Raw genomic sequence first — 22,274 nt, forward strand, 5'->3', positions numbered from 1 at the left:
CCAGAGCAAAATCTGCACCACGTGCTCTCAAATAATTATAAAAGCTGAAAGGAAAAAAAGTCCAGGAAAAGCTGGTCATGTATGAAAGAGAGCATTTGGAAAATGGATTGTGGTTTATTTAACATTGGTGCAGAATACTTTAAAAGTTGTCTTGTCAATATTCATGGTTCATGGGTTTCTATGGTATCAGATATGACCACAGTATTGCATTTCAGCCTTTCAATGATCCATTAGGTTTCTGGTAACAACGTTTGGGCAAATAATTGACCAAACTGTAACATTGACATTTCTTTGAAACTAGGATTTTAGAACATTCCTAGATTGCTGTCAAAGCTTTGCTTTTGTACCAGAGCAAAATCTGCACCACGTGCTCTCAAATAATTATAAAAGCTGAAAGGAAAAAAAGTCCAGGAAAAGCTGGTCATGTATGAAAGAGAGCATTTGGAAAATGGATTGTGGTTTATTTAACATTGGTGCAGAATACTTTAAAAGTTGTCTTGTCAATATTTAGTAGCTTTTCATTTGTGGCAGTGACAACTAAGACCTCCTGGGACATGTTTGTCACAAGATGCATAAGGTTGCACAACCAGTCTTGTTCTATTCTTCTTCTACTTAAGTTAGTAGCAGACAGTGAGATAAAATCCTACACCAACCACCAAATCCGACAGCTGGTACAATTCATCCATCCATCCATTTTCTCCCGGGGGAGCCAGAGTCTATCCCAGCAAGCAATGGATCCAACGCGGGATACAACAGGATGGGATGGGAGTCCATCACAGGACACACACAGACACACCAGGGCCAATGTTCGCAGAAGCCAATTAACCTATTATTGTGTAGTTGGACTATGGGAGGAAACTGAAGCACCTGGAGGAAACCCACACGAATATTGAGAGAACATCAGATTCCATGCAGATAGCACCCCAGGTCTGGAACTGAACCCAGAGCCCCAATGTTGAGAGGCAGCAATGTTAACCACCTGGTCAAATTCAATGCAGATAAAATGCTTCATCTGCTCTCCTCCTTATAATGCCCAATGTTGGAGTTCCAAAGGTCTTTAACAAAAAAACCAAACTCAGATTTATCTGTACAGGAAAATGTAGTACAGCAGTTTCTCAAAGCATTTCTTAAATGACAGTATGACCATTGTGAATGGTTTAATTTTTCCATCAGTCTCCACGGTTGCACTTTTTCCACCACTTAGCTCATGCCAACTCCTTTCAGTGGAAGTCAACAAAAAGTTATTTTTTTACTACATGTTCTATGAAGTCATGCAGGGATGTATAGATTTTTGCATTTCCTTATACCTTTCGCCACGCTCCTCGTCAAAAAACGAAGGGATGACAAATTATATAATTTGACTATGATATTTTGAAAGTTTCTCTCTTCCTCCTGAGTATGAAGTGAGAAAAGTGTTGTCACAGCAACACACGCGTCAGTGTAGTCCCTTAATGATTTAATGTAATCTTCTGCCAATATCTGGAATCGGTCTCATGTACTGGCCTGCTGTGTTGACAGATTTCAACACAATCTGGCACCTGAGTAAGGCAGTCATGAACGTTAATGTCAACCACCACCAAAAATGAAATGTGGCTTATTTACACTTTTAAATGCTGGAACATATAGCACATAAGGTGTTCAGATATGTGACTTTTGAAAGTTAACATTAGAAAGGTGTTAAAAAATTATGTCAAAGCCAAATCCAAATAGCGCAGATCTAGCTTTATCCTTTCTAATGTTGTTTTGAAGCTCAAGTTGTGTTTCTAATGTGTTTAAATATGTTTTTGAGCTCTTTGGTCATTTTCCTTGTCATTGGCATTTCCAAATTATGTATATAGTTATATAGATATAACTTTATCAACATTAATCTTGTGTAATTTGTTCCCCAGAGGATCTTAGTTGTAAAGGTAAGAAAGAATTTAAATTAATTTTAATTGTATATACAGTACATTTAAAACATCCAGACTGCTTATCGGTTTCTATGGTTGACCTTAGCGTTTGTTATATATGTAATCTCTAGGGGTTACCTTATACTATTGATCATTGTGGCATACCAAAATCAAAAAAGAATGAATCAGGAGTTACATTTAATGTAATTTTACAATATATTTCAGCAACTGGAAATGCAGGACTTTCAACAATAATGTACACTAGGGAATAGAGATGCTTAAAACAACTAAGAAAGTTAAACATACACTGCTGAATATGAAAAAGCCATCAAACACAAAACAATATTCTCACTTTGAAGAAAGTGCTGAAGAATAAAAACAACCTTCACCATTAAATCTTGTCAATAACACATATTTTACTTTTGCCATCGTGTAAAATTTTACTTTCATTCAGTAAATCACTGATTTTTAATCAGCCTTTATATCTGTTAACACTACAGTGCAAATGATTCCATCGGGAATTATTCCTTAGGTGGTTGTTAAAATCTCTCAAAATAAAGGTTTTAGTTTCGTTTAAATTGGGGAGGAATATTTAAACACATACTGTATATGATGGGATGTGAAACTATGACACATAATGTATAATTCTGCTTGCTTTTAAAAACACCACAATCTTGAATGGTGTTTCATATATATATATACTGTACAGTATATGTGTGTTAGAATCTAGAATAGAGAATAGTTATGGAACAAATAAACTAGGTATGAAATGCAAGTGACATGACAGAATCCCACCTCGTGTGAAACTGAAATGCACTGAAGTAGAATCATCAGGTGATTTATACAGAACTATGACTTGCTGTCAAGAAATCTGAAAGAGCAACACCCTCTTAAAGAACTATGATAGTATATATCACATTAAAAGAACGTCCATCCAAGCAACACTGACAAGCAATTGCAAAACTAGTACTGCTGATTGAAATGATTGTAGCAGAAAGCCAAAGCTTTCTATTAGTTATGTAAAGCACTCAGTGTATGTTCTGAATTGTAAATGGCAACCCAGCACAGATCTTGCTAATGATCCAGGTGCAAGTGCTCATGTTATTAATGGGACAGTAAGGTATACTTACTGTAGATACAAAGTGGTGGCAGTGTGATGGAAGTGTTTTTTTTCTCCTGCCTGCTTCCACTTTCTTGTTTAGCTTCCTCTCCACAAAGGTTGTCAGGCAGTTACACATTACCTTGTGTAATGTTGTGTTGTGATTACCTTCTGCAGATCAATGAAATTTGTCAATTGTTGTTATAGTTTTTTGCAAATTGAAAAATTAGTTATTCATTATTTTTATGTATGCTCTTTTGTTTTACTATTCATTTATGTTGCAACTTGGCAACAGGAAGTTATTCATACTTTTTTTCTTATTTTATAATTTCCCGGATGCTTCTATCAGAGATGATCAAGCATATGACTGTGGAATAAATATGAGGTTAAAATGTGTTTGTCTTATTTTTTAATATCCAATTATGAATAATGATCATTCATTCTAGTCTGCTACAGTACATAAAGACTTAAAAATGGTCTTTAACATGACAAGCAATCAGCACTTTGCTGATCTTACGATCATGTAAAAAAGAACAGGTTTATTATCCTCTCTTTGTTGTAATATTTAAACATGGCATTGTATTGTCAGACTTTGGAGAAATTTGTTTTTAAAATGTTGTATAAAATATAATGAGCGTAATGTAATTTAACAAATAACATGATCGGTTTGTAAATATACGAATAAACTTCCACAAATAACCTGGTTTTCTTGACTGTGTCATGTTCCAAGGAGTATGGAATACTTTGTCTTCAGCACTGTGAAATTTCCAAATATAGAATTGTTGGATGTGTTCATCAATGGAGACCTCCACTGTGTTAATTGCCCATAAATAATAGAGTATGAGATGTATCCAATTATCATTATAGGAAAGGAACGAGTCTCTTACAAAGCCAAATTATTATGTCCACATAAATTACACTGATGAGTACAAGAGAAGGTTTAGAGATGGGGACTGTAATGAACTAGATGGACAGAGGCAGCAGACTGTCTTTTAATTATAAGCAGTCTTGCCAAAGGCTCTCCTGCTGTCTTCGAGGCATCATCAGTTATACAGTTCTATATCAGGAAAGTGAGGTTCATGCATCAAATTGAGCTATTGACTGCCCTCCAGATTTATTCATACCCCCACTGAAATATGAACAAAATTTGTTGAATATCAGAAAGACTCAGAGGTCGGATCTTTTTGGATAAATGCAGCATTTTACATCTAAAAAAGTGGTATTGTATTCTTAATGGCGCTGCACAAAGTGACTCCAGCCAGATTTGAAGAGCAGATCTTTTCCATGATTTATTATAAGGAATTATAACTATTTTAATTAATGTATCCAAAGCTCATTACCGGGAGTTGGGGTAGCCATTTGGCCTGGGTCCCCCAGAGGTTTATTTTCATCTACTGGTAGCTTTTGCACAACTGCACCCAGGACAGCCCTCCTTCCTGCCCTCTATGTCCATGCTTTTCCTCACCCTGTCCAACCTTGTACTCTTCCCAAAAGAGCCTGTCTGACCACCAGTGCTTGCTCTCTCTCTACTAGTCTCACCTCAGGATTACCCCCTGCAACAGATTCCTCTCAGATGGTAGTGTAGCATGGGGAACCTGCACATAAATCTCTCCCTTTACGTGGGAAACAGATCAGCTCTGATGTTAAAATACCTTCCCAAAGCTGTTCTTGTCCATATGCAAAACTAACTCACACTAAAGAAGGTAAGAAGCAGTGGAATGGACCTAACTAGGTTGTACTGTGTAGGCCAGTCCGCTCTACCAGTCTTTTTACCAGCGGCCTTTGTACAGCAAACGATCAATGCTGCTACTTAAGGTAAGTCTTAGTTTTTGTTTGGGTGTTAACCCAACCTGAATTTTGAACCTTTAAAATTGCTACAACAGATCTCACCCTGATATTTTGTGTCTCACCGTCTGCAAGACTATGAGGGCCTGACAGATAACCTCTGTCTGTTCTCCTAGACTATTCATAGGGATTTGCCTTCATTCAGGTGCCCTGATAACCTAGTGAAAACTTCCAATCTTCTTGTTTTAGAAGTGTCTCAATGTCACCTGCTGGTGGCTCAACCTTGATTTTACACTGCCTTTCTGACTGCCTTGTTACATCCCCTTAAGTATGGCCTCTTACATATATTCAGGTTCAACATGCCTTTTCATCGAATTCTTTGCTTCCTAACTTACATGTTTCTGACACTAATAAGTCTACTGCCTATTTTCACCTTCATTAACCTTGTTATACCTATCCAAACCTACAGGACTAAATGCTTAGCTCACAACATCGGCATTGCTGATGCCTTCAGATTTATATCATCCTTAAACCTCAGGCACTTCATAGGTTTGCCTAGTATGCCGATGAGATGAATAGTCAACACTCCATCTTGCTTCTGACTGTTTCACCAGCAGCCAAAGCTTTTTAAACCATTCAGGACTCATTTACTGCCTTTTCCTTTATTTACAAGTTTCCCTCCATCATGAGTGCTCTTTCAGCCATGAATGGGTTTTTTGAATGTCTGAGTTCCCTTCAGCAAACATCCTTCCATGCCATAAGCGAGGCTTGGCTGCATTTAGATGATTCTCTACTGATTCCTTGTATTGATGTTGCAAGCTCTTAAACCTTCACAGTTACACATATCCTTCACTTATCTACTTGATGTTGCTTCTTCTGCAAAATCTCTTGCCATTTTAACCTGGATGCCAGCTGTCGGGAGGTGCAGACCTCCAATTTTCCACAGAGCCACACTGTCCATAGGCTTTAGTGTTTGACAGAGAAGAAACAGTTCAGATGACTGGTGTAGCATCCTTCTGCTCATCCCCTGGGCACTGCTCTTCAGAGGGTCAGAAGGTTATATCATATTCAAACCTCATCCTCTTTTATGCATCTTTACCTTGTTCTGCAAATCAGGATTCTGCTTGTGTGATCACGAGTTCTCACACATTCCTTCTTTGGCGTGAACCCTTACTAAAACACTGTTCTTCAGAGCACTTTTCAAACTTTTCTCTCACGGGTCAATTTGGAAATGCTATCAAAATGCCTTTTGGATCTTTTATTTCTTTCTTACACATTCCACCAGCTAAATGGATCCTCAATCACTTAAGGATTCTGCATCAATGTTGTGGGCTCTCTTCATTCTTTCGGAGGTTTATGACAGGCTGTTGTTCTGTGCCAGGAGATTTACCCGAATAAAACTTACAATTAGACTCATAAATATTCACCTTAATTAGGGTTTGGCCAAATGTTAACATTTTGGATAATATTTACACACACACTTTGCTGAGTAGGTGCCTTCTGTAATCAAAATGGCTATGTATTAGAATATGAAATATTTATTTGCACAAGCATCTTCTTACCAAACAGTGGTATAGCAAGAGAACAGTTGCTTCATTGTCCTCATTTCATATACAGTAGCTCTCATGTAACATCTTATACAAATTGTAAATCCACTTCTTATTTAAGTGTGCCAGTTTGTACTCTTCAACTTCCTCAGTCTAGGTTTGCATCAATTTTTTGTTGGATATGTAATCAATTTTATAGTCCATGTAATCATTAACCCAGATCTCCATCCATCCTGTAATGCTACAAATGAATTTGCATCTAAAATAATGTAAAGGATTTCAGTGTTTATGTACTGTATATGACCTGTATTCATTGCAATTGTTTACTAGTGTTTAATATTGTATGTATAATTACAGCAGACAGGAAACACTTATACTGTAAGTACAGTATGCATGTTTCTAGCATTCTCTTGGTTAACAGGATTGTTAGAATGCAAAGAAACAGAAGGGGGGAGGGGGGGGGGGGAGGCTATATAGAAAATAGGGCTATCAGCCTTTTTCCTTTATGGTTAAATGTATTTGAATTAACTGAGCAGTAGAGGCCGGTAAAATGACCACAGTGTACTTTATTTAATGAATTTGGTACCTTGTGTTGCAGTAAAATAAAAATGTACAAAATCCAAGATATACAAAATTTTAAGGTTCTTTTGTTTAGAGTTTAATTTTACAACAAAATTAACCAATAAAATGTGTTTTTAAGCACAAATTCAGACTTTCATCACAAAATGCAACTTACTCAACAGACCAAAAATAACCATGGTAATTTTTTCCTTTTTTTGTTTTTTTCTTGTTTAAATACATCACATACATCACACTAGTTTTATCTTTACTATATCATATATAGCAGCCATCTCCTGGCCACTGCCTCTAGTCAATAGACACCCTTCACAACCAGGATTCAGAAAGGAATGTTGTTGTTCTTTTAACATGGAAATTTGCATACATTTATATACAGTTAAAATATTTTTCAATGACTATTTCAATCTTCCATTGCAAAGAAAATACCAAATACATTTGTACATTATGTTTACACTTCAAGCACAATTTAATGCCATTGTTCCCAGTTTATTAGTTACTGTGCTTGTACTACTGACAGGTGTATATCACAGCTGATATAAATATTCTACGTTTGGGTGCATACTACTACTATACAAAACCCAGAAATAAAGTCCCAAACAATTTACATAAGAAAGTAAGAGATTCTTCATATTGATGTCTTGTTTCCAGACTTTTCTCACCCTGAGCAAAATCACCATTCCATTTTTCCAGTCTCTGGCAACAGCCTAAACCAACATTTGGTTACCAATGGGTGCATCTGCAGACAAAAGTCAGCAAAAATGATATAGCTCTCTTATGAAAAAGGAACATAAGATTTTCCTGAAGTGGTAAGAGCATTCACAAAAAATGGACAGTTGAAATTTTAATTGGATAAAATGACATGTGAGGCAGCTGCATTTTTAAAGCCTTCCTGGCTGACACAAAGAAAAAGTTGCTCATTTATAATTCTCTGTGTGTAGACTGAACCATGATGCATGACACAAGCCAGCCTCCTACAGACATCAATAGTTATGACCTTCATTTTTCTCTTTCAAATGCATGCTTTGGTGTGCACTGCATGCACCTAACCCAGTCTTGTGTAAGCCAGTTAGGGGGAAATAAACAAAAATGTACAAAACGTACAAAAGCAACTTCATACTGCAGTCCAAAATCAGGTTACACCTCCTGGGCTCCTTGTTTATGACCTTCTCTTTTGTATCTGGTAGTCAAATGTTTGCTTTTTTATCAGGCATGTTATACAAATTGAACAACTGGAACATAGTATAAACACAGTAACCATCCTGAAACACAATCAATATCACTGAACAGTTTTACACAGAAAAACCGAGAAATCTATCGACTTACTCTGTTCCACATAGCATCAACCATGCCATCAGGGATACTTCAACGAAATGAAAGTGTTTACAAGACAAAAGAGAGACAAGAGCATAAAAGTCTTTTTAAGGCAAATTAAACAGATATAAGCAGCTTATTGTAACAGCAGGATTGCATGGTTCTCTCTAACCAAGAAGTGATCTTGTCCTTAAGTGCAGGTTTCCTGGTTTTTGACTTAATTTTTGGATGCACTTATAGAAATTGACAGAATACCCTTCACCATGAAAGTCATGTTGACCTTTTTGCATTACCTGTATAATCTTTAAGTTTGGTATTAATTATATTCAAAACTGAGAATCATTTTATGCATAAAACCTCTGATTAAAGTAGTGAATGATAGAATGAAGGGTATTCTGTCACTACAAACCAAGTTGAGGTAGATACACGCACAACATACTGTATTAAACTTTCTCCTTAAAACTGCAGACACAAAAGCAAAGCGAAATGTTATAAGACGGACAACTGAGGTGATTAAAAACAAAGTGAGCAAAGTAAATAAATTCTATCTTGGTCAAATATTTGTATGGTGGTTTATGCATTTCTGGTTGATTAAAGAGCTCTGAATGCTGAACAAGTTGAAGTCCAAGTTTGGTAGGATGTATAGTGTTAGTGTTATGTTCCTAACTGTTGTAATGACAGTAATTAACAGTGACATTAATTAACCACTCTGCATAAAGAAAAAAAATCATCTGACATTTTCTATCCCACTAAAACTCTTGAAAAGCATGTGAATTGGCCTGTTTTAGTTCTTCCTTTCCACTGGCTGGATCAAAGCGACTTGGGCTTGTTCCATGGATGCGGTGATTGAGCTCACAAAATGTTTTTGGCAGCAGAACAGATCTAGCCATGTGTTGTAATTTTGAAATGGAAATGTATCTATAATATTGCCATCACATAGGCCTACAAGTCTAGCCCTCATTATGCTCTGTGGTAGCAGCACTAAGAGAAGAGAGGCTGAAATATAATTTTAAAGCCACAGCTCAGAGTTGTTGTATTTATAGGTACACCCAAGTATTTTGTGATATATTAAGATATGACAGATTAGAACCTGATTCCTGTAGATATTATGAAGTAAAACTATTCAGTAGCACCCAAAGACAAAAGAAGAAAACGAAGTGATTCAAAATTACCTTGGTTCAGGCTTGACTACAGTCATTATTTTAAATGACAGATTGAGTGCTCAAAAACACTTTGAAAATGTATAAATATTGACTGTATGAATCTGTGTGCCATTTGTTCTGTATCACATATTATGAAGCAAAAACATGAGGATGGAGGTATTTAAGTGTGTATAAAACATAATGTAGTTCACAGAAAAACGGCACTTCTTGGTACCATAGCCTTTTTTGTTTTATATGTTCGGTTTCACTCATTTTCTATTAGACATAAATCAGCTCAAATGCCTAATAAATGTATTCATCCTATCCATCTGTATCCATCCTGGAGTGTCACACTAAACATTCAGGGACAGATTGACATTTTGTAAATATATCAATAGCACATCTGTTGAAGTAAAAATAATATAATAACAATTCATATAATATATAATATAGTATATATAATATATTATAGTATATAATATATAATATAGTATATAATATATAAAATATATACGAGATTGAGCTATACTCTTTTTTCATTTTATGACATGCCCTGACAGTGTGGGAGTTTATTATTAGAAGCACACACCTTTTTCTCTTACCAGTAACAGTATCAGTATATCAGTATACCAGTATTTTCCAAACAGTATCAGACTGCTGAGTGTGAGTTAATGTTCTCATATTACAACACCATATGAAGCAGTGATTTAGCTTTAGCAATTAACTGCAATGTGCTGGGGATTCAATCAGATTGACTGCTAAGTAAAATGTGTAAGGGAAAGCACCAGATATACTATTACATAAGAATAAGAATAAGAATAAGAATAAGAATAAGAATAAGAATAAGAATGTACTGTAATGCCATGTTACCACTAGACAGTATTTAGATACACTAATGCTAAAATATGCTTTCACACATGCTAAGTGGGAATTTTGCAAGGTGCACATGCAGACACATTTATCTCGAGAGCTACAATCCAGCATGTTACTGCTCATACAGTACAGGTCAATGGAGCATTTCTGCATCTCTCCTGCTCACATGCTCTTGCAGAACCACTGGAATGGTCAGGGCAGAGCAGAGCAGAAAAAAATGAAAAACCTTCATCCGACAAACACAAAAAGATAAATATGCAATTGTAGCCCTCGAAATGTATCCTTTTGCTTGTTGTAGGAGTCATCCAGACTTGTGACTCGTGAGCTCAACATCTTCCAAACACCGACAGGAATAGAATGATATCCCATTCAGCTATTTGACCTGATGTTCTTTGAAATATACTGTACAACAGAACTGAATTATATTAAACCCGGTTACTTGTTTGTTTCCAAGTATATCTGTTTTGGTATTGTATATTCTAGATCGGTGGTAGCAGAATACTATCAATAGAATACCAGGTGCTGCTACCACTACTGTTAGTTTTATGTGTTTGTTGATTATTTAATTTGAATTCCTAGCCAATGGGACTGGCACACACCTTCAGCTAATTAGGTAACGGAAATGAAAATTTCCTAGACTAGCTAAGGAAACTTCTGAGCTGCATAAAAAAATCTTTTTTTTTTATTGCAACATTCGGATTTTTTGTCACTAACTGATTGGTAACAGATCAGTGCATTGAAAAAAATTAAAGTGTAATATTTTGGCCATTTGAAATGTTATGGGCTGTGTTTCCAAGTGATGCAGGGAGACTCTAGATTGGCATCTTCTCCTTGGCTCTATTGCAGTGAATCCTGGAGTCACTGAGCTTCCAGGCACACCTTAAAACATGTAAAATCCACACACCAGAGACCTATGCATGATTTATTATGATTGGTTATTGAGGATTAGAAAGCAGGAAACATATAGCTTTAGGTGACTATAAAAAACAGTAAAGATCGCTGAAAAGTGTAAGGGTTTACTTTAGTCAGTGCCTTTAATGATGTGCACAAGTAGAAAAAAATGTATTTTTTATCATTCCCAGAAAAAAAATATTTCATCACCATCAACTTTCTTGTCATTATAATAATGGCCATTACAGAAACAGGATAATACAGAGTTCACTGCACTAGTAAATGACTCTGACATCCTGCACAGTGCCTATGAATATTAAGAGATTATCAGTATCAGAAGGAATAATTTGTTTCTGTTTCTTTTGATTATGTGGCATGGACTCATCCTTTGATACCTAATAAACAGTATTTTAAGCCACTTAAAATTAAAACAACATCAAACATTTTGATATAACCAATGTATAATTTATCACAGCAGTAGCTAAATTCCAACAACAAAAGCCATTTTATTTAGATATTTATTAATCTCAATCAACCAGGAATTACTGAGAGAAATGTTTCCATACAATGATGTGTGGGGCTGTGGTGTCTGAACACAGATTTGTGGCAGTACAGAACCTGGCAAAATATTCATAGCAAGTAATTCAGTCTTATGTGGGAGATAGACTGGGATCTGAACAGTTTGGAAAAAAAAATATCAGGTGTCTCAGATTTTCATACAAAGCAAGATTCAACACTATTTAATTCAGTCAATTGAAAAAAAAAACAATGACCTGAGTGAATGTAAAAACAAATACACTGTCAGTATTTCACTGTCAAATGAAAAATGCATATTTCTCAGTCTCTGTGCATTTGCAGGAGCCAATAATGTAACATTACAAAAAACTTTTTCAGTGTACAAACATGATCTCATACTACACTGCTCTGAAGCCGAAATTTCAAAACTAAAATATGTTATAAAATTGCATGCAAGAAAGCATAAATATTTGTTGTTCTCTATGATTCTCAGGGTTTTGTGTCTACTTCCTGTTTCTAGCAACCTTACTTCCTCTATACTGTGAAGGCAGCAACCTATCGTTGCCCCTGTGCATCAGCAGGTGAAAAGAACATAACAAAAATACAGGTAACATCGCAGATCCTGGCCCTCCCGAAACCTTTGACATACAGTTTGCACTGCGGTCTGCTCCTCTGTGCTCACAAAGCTTTATAGGAGAGCTCTTTCGGTTTCATTTCTGTTTGTTAAAGAAGGCAAGCTGTCACCAGTATCTATCAATCAAAGGTAAGTAAAAATGACAAAGCTCTCCATTTTTTAGAAGGAGCAGTTTATTTGTCCAGACTTTAAAAAATGAAGAAGCCAACACATGGCAGAGAACAGATAAGGAATGTGTGGCCTTTTGTAATGCATTGGATTACAATGATATGACACGGAACAGGAAGTTTTACTAATAACTTTTAGGGTCATGATGGAAAAATAAGAGGGAAAAACCAAATTATAGGTAGATGTTTTAATACAGAGTATGTATAATTATATGTACTGTACATATCACCATTAAAGCTGCTATTTGCTCAACCACAGAACAGCAACCTAAGAATGGGACACTTTTAGATACTGGAGATATGTTCTGCTCACTTTCTCCTTTTTTTTAGTTGGGATGTTCTACCAGGTTGATCATGCAGTGTAAACTAAAGTCTATCATAAGAGTGACTCGATACCTGTATGTGTGTGTGTTTATGCAAATATTAGTGCTGCAGTGTCTGTTGTCTGCTTGTGGAGTGATTTTCTCTTTCTGGTACATTCTTGCAGTATGCGGTTCTGACAAGATGTCATTTTTTGCGAAACACCTGTACGTTGCAACCTATGGAGACAGCATGCAGATTCGAAACATGATATCCCCAAACCAGCATATTAGAAATACAAGGCAAAGAGGATCGCAGGGTGGTACTGTATATATCTTACCCACAACCAGTCCTAATTCTCACTGAAAGGCATTTGCATGCATTATTTGTGCCACGAAGATACATTTAGTATGCCCACAAAGTAGAGGATCAGTTTATGAAATACATGTATATTATATTATTCCTCCAAAAACAGTACCTTTCTGAAGAAAAACATTTTGTTTTACAGAAATTTAGCTGGATATTTTCCTGACATTAGATATGTATCATATGTATATGCTTTCTGTGCCTTATCCATATCACATTAACTGGAACCTGATCCACCCTTAGTTCTTTGCATATTTCTCTGGAAAGAGTGTCGCTTGGGCCAAGCACTGATACGTAGAGACTATTATAACAAGGCTGAGTGAATTCTCCAAAAATTAGGCATCAATATTAAAGTAGATAGTCATGATGGGCCAGAGACATATTAATTCTAGGGTAGCAGTTGTTTGTATCTTAAAAAATAAATTATTTTGTTCACATTATCAGGATAAAGGTTAGCATCTTGTTTTTAATTTTATAGCTTATGGAACAACTGGGAAACATTACAAAGCCAATTCTCATTCTTCACAAAATGCTTTATGCCTTGATAATAAATGCCTTGTGAGTGGGTTGGTGTCAATATTAATGGTCTTTTTGAGGCTCAGACACTTGATTGTTGAACATACCTGCGTGGAATCAGAGGAAAAATAATGTTGTTCCACAAACAAGCAGGCTTAACAGCAGAACGATGTTAAGTTCAACTTTGCAGGGACACCAACAGAGCAATTGTAATGATTTATTGAGCATCACGATACTTCACAGCTTGTAATGCATTTTTAATCCAGCAAATGTTTTGAATTTACAATGCAGTAGGTTACTTTATCACACCTCTATTCCCAGCATACTGTAGGCTCTCATTATATGCAGCCTTAGTGGGCAGTGCAGACTGTCTAAAGTAATAGTGTTATGTGCTTATTTTCTTTCCTGTTTGAAATGTTAGATAAGGCACAAAGAAATTAATCATCAGTAAAGAATATCTTCAAAGGAAAAAAAAACATTGCTCATGTTGGCTATACGAACCAGCTAGAAATTTGCCACAAAACTAAAGATAGGGTAGAAATATATAAGAAAGGCCACAGATGAGAAGAGGTCATTTGTCCCATCTTGAGTGCTTTTTAGTTCAGTAGCTAAGTGAATATAAAAATTTGTCCAGAGATGAAAGAAGCCCAAAGACTTGGCCTCAGCAACCCAACTAGAAAGCCTTGGTCACATGCCCACAGTTCCACACAACAGGACATAAAACAGTTTCCTATTCTCAGTCTAAAATGAAATTCACTTTTATGGCCCACTAGATACAAAAGAGGATAGCCTAATTGTAAAACAAATCTACTCATCTCATTCATATTTCATGAGGAATTACGATACCCAAGAAAGTGTACTGAAAGGATTATTGAGTGTTTAGTGAAAATTTGGCTTAACCCACTTGGCTGAGGGCCGACCTCCTGGCCATAGGACGAGGTGGCTACACCCCCATATACAGTGAGGGGTGACCCAAGGGCAGCTGCAGAGGGGGAGGTGGGATGTATGCGAGGGAGAGAAGGGGAACACGTACATTATTTATAAAGTTTGAGGTGGGGAAATGACGTTAGGATTGATTATGAATTACAGGCAGCTGAGCCTGATTGAACCTGGCTGTTGTCATCCCTCCTGAACGTTCATTATAAACTTCATTATACTGTATATAAGAAAAAGATTCTAAGAGCATTATATATATATCACAATACGCGAATAGTCTAATGACTGACAAAAATGCCAGTTATTTTGGGAATGCACCTCACTGCCTTGTATAAAATTTCAGAAATGGTAAATTTACACTAAACTTATTGGAGAGCTCATTGACAAGTCTGTTATTGGAGAAGATGTTTTTATGCTGCTGGAATACAGACCTAATATGTATGCAAAAGCATGCTGTCACTGACCTCTAAAAGGAATTATGTTAAAAAAGCTGAATCAGGTCATGCAGAGACTACAAGTTAAAACGAGGGTCTTTTTGGAAAGTCTGGCTTTAATGGCAGTCAGTGGAGTCCTGACTGTGTTTAAACAGTTTTATTCAAGAGAAGAGCATATGGTTGCTTTCTTTTTTCTTCTTTTCAGAAGACTGAACACATCTTTTTCTCTAAAAAATACACAGTCACAGGAAATAAGGTTTTTCAATAGCACTCCTCCCTGCCACACACACACACAACACTGACACACACACGTTTTTGTTAGCATTGATCTATTATTAACTGGATTTCGAGATTTAACAAACCTAGGCGCTTCATCTGAAGTTAAAACCGTTGCTTTAATCACTCAGCATGTCCAAGGATTGCTCAGGCACAACAATGGTTCCTCAATGGTAAACTAGGGTCATGACATCACACATACTGTATGCCTTGGCTCGATTTCATGTTATCATACAACTCTGGAGTTTGAGGCTGATCATGAGTGCTACAGGACAGGCTAGTGTAGATCAGAACCATGAAGCAAAGAAGAAGACTACTGAAGTACTATTGAAAATGTAGTTTACAATTCTGTAATAGCCTGTGACTCTACTATAGTATTTTTTGGTGTAGAAAACATTGGTCATTCAGGACAATAATTTATATTAAAGCACCAAAGGAATTTAATTCACCAAGGAAAGTTTCAGTGTAAAAGAACTCTATGTAAAATATTAATGAAATATAAGAACACTAACTCTCTGTGATTTATTCTTTTCTGAGCTGTTGTCTGTAGTGGGTCATTTTTCATTGTTTAGTCACAATGAAAGGCCACAGATATTTCAAAAAGGCTATGGCCTCCACTGACTCCTCACAACATAAAGTTCCTATATTATATTTGTAAAATAAAATTCTAAACCAAATTATTACTGTTGTATTTTTTCATTACATAATATTTCCATTATTTCATGTTATTTTTTTAAAAGAAAGCAAACATTTCTATAGCTAACAACATTCATTCTTATTCAGTTAAAACTGCCAATAGAAATGTACCTGTGGATTGTAAACCCTTTTGTTGAATATAGGAATGGTGCTGGAATAAATAATCAGTTGCCCAACAAATACTCAATTTCACTCATTTTATCAGTCTTTGCCATTTTTACAGTGAATGGCCTTACTGTTTAAAATAAACATGAAATATTCAAGTCCAGTAGATTTAGTTTCCTTCTCTTCTTCATAATCATTCCCGATGCAACAATTTAAGGTTGTTTTTTTATTATTTTTTAGTAAATCTTTTCATAAGTGTTTCTGAAGACACATACTGTAATAATCTGTTAATGCTGCCACTAGAAACCTCTGAATCATTGACTCTTGAATCAGGAAAACTCACTTTTTACTTTTTATAACTTTTAACTACTGTTCCGGTTTTCCCAAGTTTGTCTTGTTCCTTTAAGGAACCTCTGGGAGCTGTGACTGTTACACCACAGCAGTTCCTAAGACAAAGAACCATATGTTCCTTGATAACATTCTCATGGCCACTGGCTTTAATTGGTCGACTGGGATACATAAATCTCAAGTCTACACTTAAAGGGAAAAGAAGATAAATTGCTAGTAAATAATTTTTCAAAAGGGGTATTTCTTCTTTCAAACAGAACACCCAATGAGTACTTTTTTCACAGCTAGATCTATCACAACATGGTAAGATCTTGCTACAAAATGGTGATATTAAACTAAAAAAAGAACTGAAATGTATGGAAATTGACATAAAATATTATGGTTAATAACTGTATAATTATCATTTTTTATGCAGTACACCATCAGGACAACTTCCTGCTCCACTGCAAAATCTTCTCCAACTGAAATACAGATACCACCTCAAATCTGGATACAAGCCCAAAACAATATTTAAATGCATATATATTCTGTATATCTCCATACCATTTTACACATTTAAACATTCACAATTTCTTTTAGAGAATTAGGAGAAAATTCAAATGAAGAGTGAAACGTTTTGAAAAGCACCCTGAATTTGTCATATAATACTGTGGTTTGAAGAAAACATTTCCAGAAAATATAACGGTCTTCTCTCCCACTCAAACACAAATGTGAGAAAGCAAGAACTGAAATTCAACTTCTGTTGTTTGTGAGTAATAAAGGACAGAGCTTCTGCTGGTCATGTAGAGCAAGCCCCCTTTCAAAACTGCTTTTTAAACACCTGTACCGATGTGCTTTTCACTCAGTGGAAATATTTACCCCAGAGATGACTGAGAAATGCCCCAACCTAATCAACAGATCTTTTGCAGAGTTTTCACTCACTCTGTGCTACATACTTAAGGTTTCTGTCATGCTAGTTGACTTCTTAGGTGCAGGCAGAAAAACATTAGTCTTATCTTAGGTATTAGTCTTCTTTCTCTTTTTTCTATATAGTAGGATGTACAGAACTAAATCACCTATTAACAATTGTCTGCTGCGCATTTCCAGGTTTGAAAATTATCATCACGTACAAAAAAAGTAAAATGGATTTAATCAGCACCCTGTAAGGATACAGTACCACCGAAAGACAAATCTTTGATATTTCCTTTCATTACTGCAAACAAATCCATTAACGAGAAGCACGTCAAGGCAAATTGTGTTGGTTTCTTGTCAGTCTACAGTATATAAACATGAATGTAAAATGCTATTCAGAATTAGGATGTGCAAGGAAAAAATGCAAAACAATTACTAGGAAATCAGGGAAATATGCAACTTAATTTGCTGTGACTAGTTCACATAGTTAAAGAGTTTAGAAAAGACTTTGAATTCTGCCTCGTGCATATTTAGACAAGTCAGGCAGCCACAAACGCTCTTTTCACCCTTAATTCTATCTGTGACAGCTTGCCTTGACTAAATATGTGTAAAGTAGAAGTAAAACTGTTTTCAGACAGTTTTGTTTCTGAAATTGTGAAAGGTTACTTGCATATTTCCTATTATTTGTGTTTGCAACAGGTAATTCATCCAAATCAATATCCACAGTTTGCCTGCCACATGGACAGCAGGCACTGCACATCTGATTTAATCACTACCACTATAAATGAAGAAAACTGTTGTTTTTTATTCTTTTCAATTCACATTGAACTGATTGACAAGACAAAGACAACAATAACAGCGCTATGATTTCTCCTTCCGACAGATTTTTGTGCTTGTTTTCCTTCCTTGTGTCACTTTTTTCTTAGTTGGCATCTCAGCACACTAAGCTAAAACGCAGCTATGGAACAGAAGGAAGGTTCCAACAGTTTCAGAATCTTCCTCAGTGTTAAAGATGCAGCATTCTTTTTATGTATATATATATCCAAAACAGTCCTGCTTGGAATTGTATTTATTTGAGTCTCCAATGATTACTCTGTGCTGCATATTCTCTTCCTGTTGGCTACAATCCATCCTCACTTGAAATGATTGCTTTTAAGATTGATGGCTGCAGACAGTCACAATGACATTAGTGCTTTCAGCCCTATGCTTGTTCTTGGCTAAAATAGAGCAGCAAGTTGCACAAAAGTGCTTCAAAATGCATAAGATATTATCATTTGTTTTTTGTACTTAATGGCGGTCTTATACAGTATATATCCTACCAAATGCTTTCAGAATTGCATACCAGGTAAAAAGGAATGTTGCATCTTTAGTCCTACTGTACATGTTTCTGTTTTTGTTATGAGTGTAGTTAGGCCAGTTAGTTAAAAAGACACTTTCCTTGCTCTTGTGTTTTCTGTACACTTGTGGTCTGATTCCAGTAGTCCAGGCCAGGCTGCAGTTAGACAAATGAGGCTATAATGTATATTCAAGCTGCCAAAAGGTTTCATCTGTCTGCTCCTTTCTTCCAATGTACAGTTAGTACCGTGATGAAGTCTGCCCTTGAGCCAGTTCATATAGGCGTTGTATTTTGCGTAGTATCTCCTCGGGACCTTGACCAAGTTGTTAATTCAAGTAATTGGTAATCCAGTCCTACTTTAAGTAGCAGTACTCCATGACAACCCAGTACAGAAATTCCAACAGTAACAGAACTTTTGGCACTAGTAGTAGAGTGTGGCCGATAGTGTCTTGACAACACACATAGACTGGCCAGCGCAATGAGTCTTGCAAGAAGGACAGAGTTACCATAGTTAATGTTTTTACATATACATTTTCTTTGTATGAATTTGGTCCCCTGTTAGTTTCAAATAACAGTTTTTTTGTTTTGCTGCGTTAGAGTTATCACATTTATAATTCTATCACCATATACTTGCAACTACAGGGATGAGGTTGTAGTGTTTCTGTGCCTCTAACCTCATTAAAAACTGGTCTACATTAAAAGAAATATGGTGGATTAATAACTGAGCTACTGAGGGTCGAGACGGGGGTAATCCCGATCTGTTTTCACAGAACAACAAGCATCTTGGGTTCTCCGTTAGATAAAGAAGATAGCTGGAGTTTGGGCTTCCAAGCTATGGCCTGTGATCTGTAGAAATTACCCTTGTTCTAACTCCCAGGATCACAGAAACACTGGGTCCAATGGAGGGAAACTGCTATGCCTTCCTTTTATCTGGAGTTTTAGGAGGGTGTACTGTATGTATGGATGTGATGGCCTCTTACTGGTTTAAGTATTCCCTGACAGACATATTTTTAATATTAAAAAAACAGAAAACTAAATTTTAAAAAACCGCTAAAAAAACACCGAGAAATCCTTCAAATCAACTAAGAATTCGTGCCTATTTTTAGTCCATGACAATCAACATCACGGACCAATGCTATGTATAGAGAGAGCTAGTAACTTATTGCCACAGTCCTGCTGTTAACCCAAGTTGATCGTCTAGTGTTTCTTCTATGTTTGTTAAAGTAATTTTCCAAAGTAGGCATATCCCCAGGGGCTACAGTGTGGTCTCGTACTCCAGCCGCTCTTGAACCAGAGCGTCATCTTTGTACTGCAGCCGGGGAGGAGCAGGTGAGCATTCAAAGGCGAGGATGGCCTTCCGTATACTCCTGTCCAATACGTGCCTCTCCCAGGCTGGATACCTGTTCCGGAACAGGTCTATTTTAATGACGGTCTCCTCTATCCGTGGAGCACGGGAAGATGGTGTGGAGGGGGCAGTGGGCCTCACCTGAAACACCGGCATGCAGCCGTCCCTCTCTGTGTATTTGGGATCCCTATCGGGCACCATGACTGGTGGCCCACGATTGTGTGAAACTGCCCGGAGAGCGTTGGCGGCTGCCTCGGACGGCAGTGTGAAGGTGGTTGCAGGGTCCTCAAGGGTGCAGCTTGGCGACTGCCCAAACCGGGGTCCGTTGGGGTGAAAGAAGGCATAGTACATGAGCATGAAGACTATTCCGGTCAGGAAGCTGCTGAAGATGACACAGAGCGCGGGGATGGCGAAGGCGTCAGTACTCTGTGGCACTCGGTACAAGTACCAGAGGGCACTCAAGGCGGTGTTCTCTAAAAGGATGACAAAGTAGTAGATGAACAAGCGGCAGCGGGTCCTCCCCTCCTTCACGTTGAACCAGCTGAAGATGTAGATAATTCCAACCACCATATCGAAGACAATCTCCTCCCACTTGGTGATGCAGAACTCCGTCTCACAGTGGACGATCCAGAAAGTCATGATGCACCAGTGCAGGACGATGAAGATCCCAAAGTAGAGCTGAAACACGGAGGCAAACAGCGCGAACGTGATGACCCGCGCCGCGATGGTAAAGAAATGCCAGCAGAACTGGATGATGACGGCCAGGTAGCTGATGGGCTTTTTGTCATCGCGAGAGTCACGGAGCGCTTTCTGGTAGGATGCCAAGGCCCAGGCCAGGGATACCAAGGAAGCTGCTGCTGTGAGACCTGGGAAAAAGAAAGTAATGACAACCAGTGAAAATCTCCATACGAGAAACTGGCAGAAATATAGAATAATTTAACATTTTAGTAAAAGTAAGAATACAGAAGTGATAAACGTTCTTGGGCTGCATGGTGGTGCAGTGGTTAGCATTGCTGCCTCACGACACTGGGGCCCTGGGATCTGGTCCCGTGGTGCTGTTTGTGTGGAACTCATATATTCTCCCCCTGTTTGTGTGAGCTTCCTCCGGGGTGCGCCAGTTTCCTCCCACAGTCCAAAGTCATACTGGTAGGTTAAGTGGCTTCTGGGAAAACTGGCCCTGGTGTGAATGTATGTGTGTCTGCTTCTGCCCTGTGATGGACTGGCATCCCGCTCAGGGTGTATCCTGTGTCCGTCGCTTGCTGGGATAGGCTCCAGCTCCCCTGTGACGGTATATTGGATAAAGCCGTTGGAAAATGGAGGGAAGAATGGATATATTCTTTTAACTACCCAAGTATTCCAGACCTAAAGAACGTGGGACATTCACAAGGAGATTTATCTTCATTTTTATATGTACCTCTGCCTTTTTAATCAAATAAAAATATCTTGCCCACTGAAAAACTTGAAACTGGGAACTTGACAAATTTTGCAAAAGGCAGATTCAGTTTTTTTTTTTATTTTTAACATAATTCATTTTCAATCTAGAATTTTCAGGAAAGGATGCTGGTAATTTAGCCAGCCAAACATTGCGAGAACAAGGAATAGGATTTAAGAGAAATGTATAACCTACTTAAATACAATGTTAAATAGCAATAATTGTTAAATAGCTATGCCTCAATGTAATTTAATTTCAATAAGCCTTCATAGCCAATATCCTTAATTTATTATATTGGAATTAATTTGTCCTTAAATGCTCATTTAAAGTTATTAACCACCTAAACCACACTTAGTGACAAAGCTCCTACTTAAAAATCCAATAACAATAACAATACTATAATTACTATTCATAATTAATTTGTTCAGTCAATTGTAAAACACTAAACATGTTTTTTTTTATTTTATTTATTTTGCTTTCATCTACCTACTGTACCATCTTGCAGATCTAAAGACTCAGTCATGTTTCCAACATACATCAGAACAAGAAGCTGGGGAAAAATAATTGTACAAATCATCAGTCACAGCGTATGCAGAGTGTGTATATTTACTAAGTGACAAGACACTTTACATCTTAACAGGAATTCTCTCCAACTTCTTATTAATTAAAAAAAAGTTATCCCTTACACATGTAACTTGCAACTGTAATAGATTACTGTACTTTTTAATGATAACTTTTCCCAACACTGCTTTTAACACACACAGCAGAAACATAAAGATACTAAATACTAAGTTCCATACTAAATGGTGCAGTTACTGTACAAATTTTTTGCTGCTATGAATTTCAGTTTTTACAGTTAA

At 36.9% G+C, this 22,274-nt stretch overlaps 1 protein-coding gene across 1 annotated transcript; it reads right to left on the reverse strand.

Moving 5' to 3' along the window:
• Positions 1–18,089: 18,089 nt before the first annotated feature.
• On the reverse strand, positions 18,090–21,937 carry LOC148831825 (XK-related protein 4-like). The gene is made up of 2 exons (XM_088919081.1): positions 21,910–21,937; positions 18,090–20,848 (listed from the first exon to the last, which is right to left on the reverse strand). The coding sequence occupies exons 1-2, from the start codon at positions 21,935–21,937 to the stop codon at positions 19,893–19,895; spliced, it is 984 nt and encodes a 327-aa protein (XP_088775207.1). The 3' UTR covers positions 18,090–19,892.
• Between the last annotated feature and the right edge of the window lie 337 nt (positions 21,938–22,274).

Source organism: Atractosteus spatula, chromosome 6 (genome assembly GCF_055471065.1).
Source record: "Atractosteus spatula isolate fAtrSpa1 chromosome 6, fAtrSpa1.hap1, whole genome shotgun sequence".
Lineage (NCBI taxonomy): Eukaryota > Metazoa > Chordata > Actinopteri > Semionotiformes > Lepisosteidae > Atractosteus > Atractosteus spatula.

Excerpts from the sequence above, each read along its gene's own strand:
- LOC148831825 (XM_088919081.1), bottom strand. The coding sequence starts at position 21,937 with ATGACTGAGTCTTTAGATCTGCAAGATG. Across the intron at positions 20,849-21,909 it reads GTCTTTAGATCTGCAAGATG|GTCTCACAGCAGCAGCTTCC; the intron begins GTACAGTAGGTA and ends TCTTTTTCCCAG.